This window comes from Cyprinus carpio, chromosome B12 (assembly GCF_018340385.1).
Source record: "Cyprinus carpio isolate SPL01 chromosome B12, ASM1834038v1, whole genome shotgun sequence".
NCBI lineage: Eukaryota > Metazoa > Chordata > Actinopteri > Cypriniformes > Cyprinidae > Cyprinus > Cyprinus carpio.
The window spans coordinates 16,784,506-16,790,980 of NC_056608.1; the positions used below are offsets into that span (position 1 = coordinate 16,784,506).

A 6,475-nucleotide genomic window follows, 5' to 3' on the forward strand; every position below is an offset into this window, starting at 1 on the left:
TATAAAGGTAAACATGTACATTTCTTTATGTATTTATTTTGATTGAAGCCTTATTTCAGACTGACATTGCCACTGAGTTTCCAGTGAGTTCTGGACGAAGCATCTGCAGATTCTTGAAAAAAAAAAAAAAAAGCAGACTTGTGCTGGGTTTTGTTTAACTGGAAAAACCAGCTGTCACAAAAACGTGGCAGTGGTTGCAAAACAGTGCATTTGAATGGACGGTCCCATTGAGAAGTGTTCAAACTTTCGTCTTAAAGGTGTTTAGAAAGAGGTAAGACAAAGATTTAGTTCAGATTTGCACAAGTCTTCTTGCGGCTTAGTGTCAGTTTGCTTTTTAGAGTTCATTGTGCAGAAATTAGCTTTAATAGCACAATTACTTCAGTTGGGTGAACAGGAAGAATGATTTTATTTAGCATTTAGCTTGTGTTTACCTGTTATGTCAGAAAACCAAGCACTACAAGTGTTTTCATTAATATAACTAAAGTTTAAAATATTTACCAATTTGCACTGGTGTACATTTGGAATCAAATGCAGATGTTATCTCACTCAGTTAATAATTTAGGCAAGACATTACAGGAAAAAACATTCAGACTACTGGAAGGAAAACATCTAAAATACTGTAAACATTTAAGTTTATTTGATCTATTTCTATCTAAAGTGACACAGTGTGCCAGACCATTAAATGTGACTTTATTCAGGGTTCTTGTTTTTCTATGAACAGGACTGAGTTAAATACTGTATACAGACATCCATTAAACAATGAACAAGCTGAGAAGAAGAAGTACTATCAACTTAGTGAAAGAACTTGATGCCTTTCCTAAAGTTCCAGAGAGCTATGTTGAAACATCAGCTTTTGGAGGCACAGGTGAATTTGTACATTTGCTTTGTGAATATTACAGATGTTAGCTACAGTGCATGTTATTGATTAAGACTTTTGGTTCTCTTCCCAGTGTCACTGATTGTATTCATCCTCATGGCACTTCTGACCATCTCTGAGTTTTTTGTATACCAGGACTCATGGATGAAATATGAATATGAAGTAGACACAGATTTTACTAGGTGTGTATACAACATTTGTCATCCTTGCATTTGCATATTGAGATTTTGTCAAACACGTTTTTAAAGAATTTGAAAGACCTGACCTGATTAATTATTTGTTTTATTTATTTTTTTTTTTTGTTTTTGAGTGTATTTTGGATATAAATTTTGATATCGGTTTTAATGAAATGTGCAAGTAAGTAGCCTACATCTGTTATGCATTGTATTTTTTTTTATATAGTTTTATGCCAATGTATAAATATGTATTAATTATTCTGAATCAAGGCATCCCACGTAAAAGGTTTTAAGCCCATATTTTTGTATAGGAGTGGGTGCAGATGTGTTGGATGTTGCTGGGGCTGTCATTGCCTCAAAGGAACTTAAATATGATGATGTAAGTGACTTCAAGCCATCTGCTGCATTTCAGATTACACTTACCATAACCCATAGCAACTGTTTTCTTCTTCTTTTTTTCAGGTAAGCTTTGAGCCCTCTCCAAAGAAAAAAATGTGGTATCAGTATGTATAACATCTTTTTCAGTTATTAATCATTGATATTGTAATTATCATGTAATAAAATAGACAATATATATATGCAGTTATAGTAAGTCTTCATCTCTGATTCTTGTTTTTTAGGATATTACATCAGATTCAAAACAGACTGAGGGAAGAGCATTCACTTCAAGATGTACTCTTTAAATCAGCGCTGAAAGGATACTTTTCTGACCCAGTTCCACAGTACATCTGTTTAAATAATTATTATTATATCTAATCCAACATGTACAGTGATTATTAAAGGGATATTCCACCCCAAAATGAAAATTTTGTCATTAGTCACTGGTACACAATTTAAGATATTTTGGATGAAAACCGGGAGGCCTGTGATTGTCCCATAGACTGCCAAATAAATTACAGTGTCAAGGTCCATCAAAGGTATGAAAGTCGTCATCAGAATACTCCATCTGCCAATATACGTGCATTCTGGGTTATATGAAGCGACAGGAACACTTTTTGTAAGTGAAGAAAACAAAACTACTTTATTCAACAATTCCAACAGTCTCCTCTGTGTCTTTCCATATCACCATATGCTGCGTATGCTCTTCTGTATCATCCGCGCCACAAGGATAAGCTGTTTTCTTTCAAATCAAATCTAAATACACGTAGAAACAGTGCATCCTTGTGGTGCGAATGATACAGAAGAGCATACACAGCATACAGTGATATGGAGAGACACAGAGGAGACTGTTGACAAAGGAATTGTTGAAGAAAGTAGTTATTTTTGTTTTCTTCGCTTACAAAAAGTGTTCCCTGTTTTCATCCAAAATAGCTTAAATTTGTTTTGAAGACAAACGGAGCTTTTACAGGTTTGGAACAACATGGGGGTAAGTGATTAATGACAAAATTTTCATTTTGGGGTGGAGTATCCCTTTAAGGATTTGATCAAACATGATAGAGCTAAAGCTTTTCAGTTTCTAACAATTAATTGAATGGTTAATCACGTAGTGGATAATTAACTGAACTGTTTTTTTTTTTTTTTTTTTTTTTTTGCACAGAAATGATTCTACATCCAATTCCCAGAATTCATGTAGGATACATGGACAAATCTTTGTCAATAAAGTGGCGGGAAATTTCCATATCATTTTGGGCAAGTAAGTATACGCTTTTTTAGCAACAGAAATACAGCTGTACTTTAGGCATTATAAAGATGTCTCCTAAGAAATTACGTGTTGATTCTGTGCTCATAGACCAATTGATACTATCAAAGGTCATGCCCATTTTGCTTCATTAATCAGAAATGAAGGTAAGTTTGAATCAGTTATTAAGGTAATTATTTTTAGATTCATTAAAATATCATTGGAAGATTGTAATTAAATAACACACTTGTCAAGGCACAAACCATTTACTTTTAAATACTTATTTCATTATCTTAATTTGTCACGAAAGTCTTTAGATATCCTCTAGATGGAGGACTCTCACTTCGCAATCAGTTTTATAATTATGTTCTTTTCTATTGTTTCTATTGTTTTCTAATGCAAATCCTTATATTTCGTTGTCTTTTTTATTTTTCCAGCTGCTCTTAACTTCTCACATCGAATAGATCATTTATCTTTTGGAAATGATGTTCCTGGACACATCAATCCCCTTGATGGCACGGAAAAAATGACATTAGAGCGTAGGTCTTTTTTGTTATATATATTTTTTTATGTTTGTCCAACAATAACCCACAGCACAATATGCAGTCAGAGTCTATATGAGATTGATTTCATGTATGGAAATATGCAGAAAGGCCTACATTTAAAAGTAGAATAAGTAGAGAATTCCTGTATATACATGCAATATACTGTACTTACCAACACATTGATTGTAAGACTGTGTTCTTATTCTGTTTTTTTTTTTCAGAAAATATGCTGTTTCAGTATTTTGTTACAGTTGTGCCCACCAAGCTGCACACATCAGATGTTTCATTGAACATGCACCAGTTTTCTGTTACAGAACAGGTACTGTAGGTTCTATGGTATTTGTGCATGCATTTATACCTATGTGTGAAAGTGTGTTTTGCTGATGGTCATGTTGCTTGTCATATAGGAGCGCCTTGTAAGCAATGAGAAAGGCAGTCGTGGGGTATCTGGGATCTTTATTAAATATAAACTGAGTCCATTAATGGTGAGGGTGACAGAGGTGCATATGCCTTTCTCTGTTTTCCTTGTGAGACTGTGTGGCATCATTGGAGGAATCTTTTCTACTTCAGGTAACTTTCACAGGTTATACAAAGTAAATAAAAGACTAAATCAATTACAGTAGATGTTTATATTGTTTATGGTCATAATTTTCAATATTATTAAACATATCAAGTTCATAAAACGCATTATTAGAGTGTTGTTGGCATGCAATGACTTTTGTGAACATGGAAGGCAGCAGGTGTAGCTTCATAGGTTTTTCTTGTCCTGTGCTCCTTGACACAGGTCTGGTCCACAGATTAATTGGTTATTTTGTTGACATTGTCTGCTGTCAATTTAGACTTGGTGCAGATCAATCCGAGGAGGTGAGTCACTACTAAGTCACAATGCATGATTTACTTCTGAAAAAAATAAAACAAAGTATAACTATGAATCATGTGCTGATCTTACTAATTGGGTTTTGTGTTTTTCAAGGTTGTCCCTGATTAGGACCCCTGGAACATTTACATGTATTTATTTTGCAGAGACATTTATCTAAAGCGATGAGAAGCATAAAAAGGTCCTGGACAGTAGCCTAGAAACCAACACAGATTATTTTGTTTACAACTGCAATAACATATTATATAGCATTCACAATGCTTCATTGGATTGTAGTTTGTTCCATCATTAAAGCCATTAAGTATGCATCTTATATAGTTTGTTTATTTTTTTTGCCATTAAATCTTTCTTTTTTTTTTTTTTTTTTTGGTTTAAATCAAAGTGTATAATGTTTTGAGTCACCTCGTAGCCATTAAGTATGCATCTTATATTTTTCTTATTGGCAGGAGTGTGTGGGGTTGTGAATGTACATTGTTTATATACCACGACTTAGGTGCCCTTACAGCATAAATGGGCTGCCCACTGCTCTTTTTTTTTGTGTGTGTGTTTGCTTTTTTTCATGCAGAGCACAAATTCTGAGTATGGGGATGCTGAATGTCAGTCACTTTCACTTTCACTTTCAACTTTACGTAAGATTTTTTTTTTTGTTTGTGTTTTTTTCATCAACAATGATGAAGAGGAGAGGAAAAATAAAACTTGTGATAATATTTATGCATTTTTTATTTAATGACAATGTTTCCAGAAAAGGAGTAAAAATGTATAAACCAATGTGGTTGATTCATTTCCAGTGATGGATTGGTGAACGTGATTTCCTGGATAAGTTTACATGTCAATTTTAGTCTTACAACCAGAGTTACATGCACAGATCACCGATAGTAACATCATCCATGAATGCCAATAAATGGCTACAAATATTTTCAATGTATATTCACGGTAACGACAGCATACTGTAAATAAATAACAGTTAAATTTACAATTATGCAGATGTAATTTGTACTATTATATAGCTAGACAGTGATGAAACTAATATTACAGGAGCTCATTTTTTTGTGTACCATGTCATTACGGGTTACTCAAGACTGACACCTACAGACTTTTTTAACGGTCATATTTAGTAGGTGTACATTTAATTAATATACAATTGATATACTTAAAATAATGTATATAAAATAAGTGGCTTTATTGGCATGTTAACACCTAAATGTACAGAATTTTAACACTGCATTAGTTTTGAGCTTCTGATGTTTAGTTTTTATGCTTTAAATGTTTAGTTCTGTTTTAGTTTTTTTTTTTTCTTCATACATTTAGCAAAATGTTAATAACATTGTTACAGATTTTGTTTATTTTGTTCTCTCCTTGAAAAGCATTTTGTCAAGAACGTAAGTAAATATACAGTTGTGGTAGTTTTTCCTTTTGGAGCGTCAGTGACTGTTTGAATCTTTTGTAATAGTTGTGTATGAGTCCCTCAGTTGTCCTCAGTGTGAAAAGATTTCTCAAAATCATAGGACTCATGAACAGCTACTGTATCAAAAAAAAAAAAAAAAAACCTGTGGATCATCCAGGTAACAACAGTATTAAGAATCAAGCATATCTAAACTTTATGAAATGGGTCTTTTTTTTTTCTTTTTTTCTTTATACATTCAACTATTATTTTCTCCTGTGGACTATATGTACTGTAAACATCTTGTGAAATATCTTATTCGGGTCAGTTCTAAATAAAAACTAACATGCATTTTGTATGATCCCTCTTATTTTGGTCATTAACAATTTGTATACTGCAAAGTGTATGAAAAATTTTGACCACAACTGTAGATTTCAGTACTTTTAAAAATATTTAATGTTGATTAACTCATGCAATTAATTATGTTTAATTATTTTAATCGACTATTTATAAATTGAAACCAAACTTTTACAGATTTCATAATCCCCAATTTCACCCCAAAAGGAATAGCTAACTTAAATGGGCAACTATTATACACTGTATGTCTATCCAACTTACCGTATACATAAAACTATAATCTTCTGCCAGGAACAGCAGATCAATTTGCTGCTATCCAGATTCAGGTGGTTAGTCTTTGTCTGGCATCTCAGCTGAGACCTGTTCACTATGGGAGACCCTACCAGTAGTTGAAGTACCAGTGGCGTAGCTCTCAGCATCACTGATGCACATAAGCCCTCAAAGCACGTCAAGCTGCAAACCATGTGAGGGACCCTAACCGAACTGTTAAAACCAACCGCAATTCAACCAACCACTCATAACTAACAACAATGCATAACGCATAACTAACAACCATGTAGCAATGCACGCAAAACACCCGGAGAAGGCCAGCAACTGTAAAGCAACATAAGAGCCACACAGAAAACCTTGGCAAAACCATTTAA

The 6,475-nt window shown here is 33.5% G+C and overlaps 1 protein-coding gene across 1 annotated transcript; it reads left to right on the forward strand.

Annotated features, from left to right (window-relative positions):
- Positions 1-32: 32 nt before the first annotated feature.
- On the forward strand, positions 33-4,400 carry si:ch211-225b10.3 (endoplasmic reticulum-Golgi intermediate compartment protein 2). Its single transcript, XM_042735714.1, is given in 14 exon segments — positions 33-271; positions 722-865; positions 951-1,059; positions 1,188-1,234; positions 1,365-1,432; positions 1,516-1,556; positions 1,674-1,775; positions 2,591-2,686; positions 2,783-2,838; positions 3,109-3,210; positions 3,438-3,535; positions 3,624-3,786; positions 4,001-4,080; positions 4,190-4,400. Coding segments are annotated over 13 exon segments (1,083 nt in total). The 5' UTR covers positions 33-271; positions 722-759; the 3' UTR covers positions 4,205-4,400.
- The last annotated feature ends 2,075 nt before the right edge of the window (positions 4,401-6,475 follow it).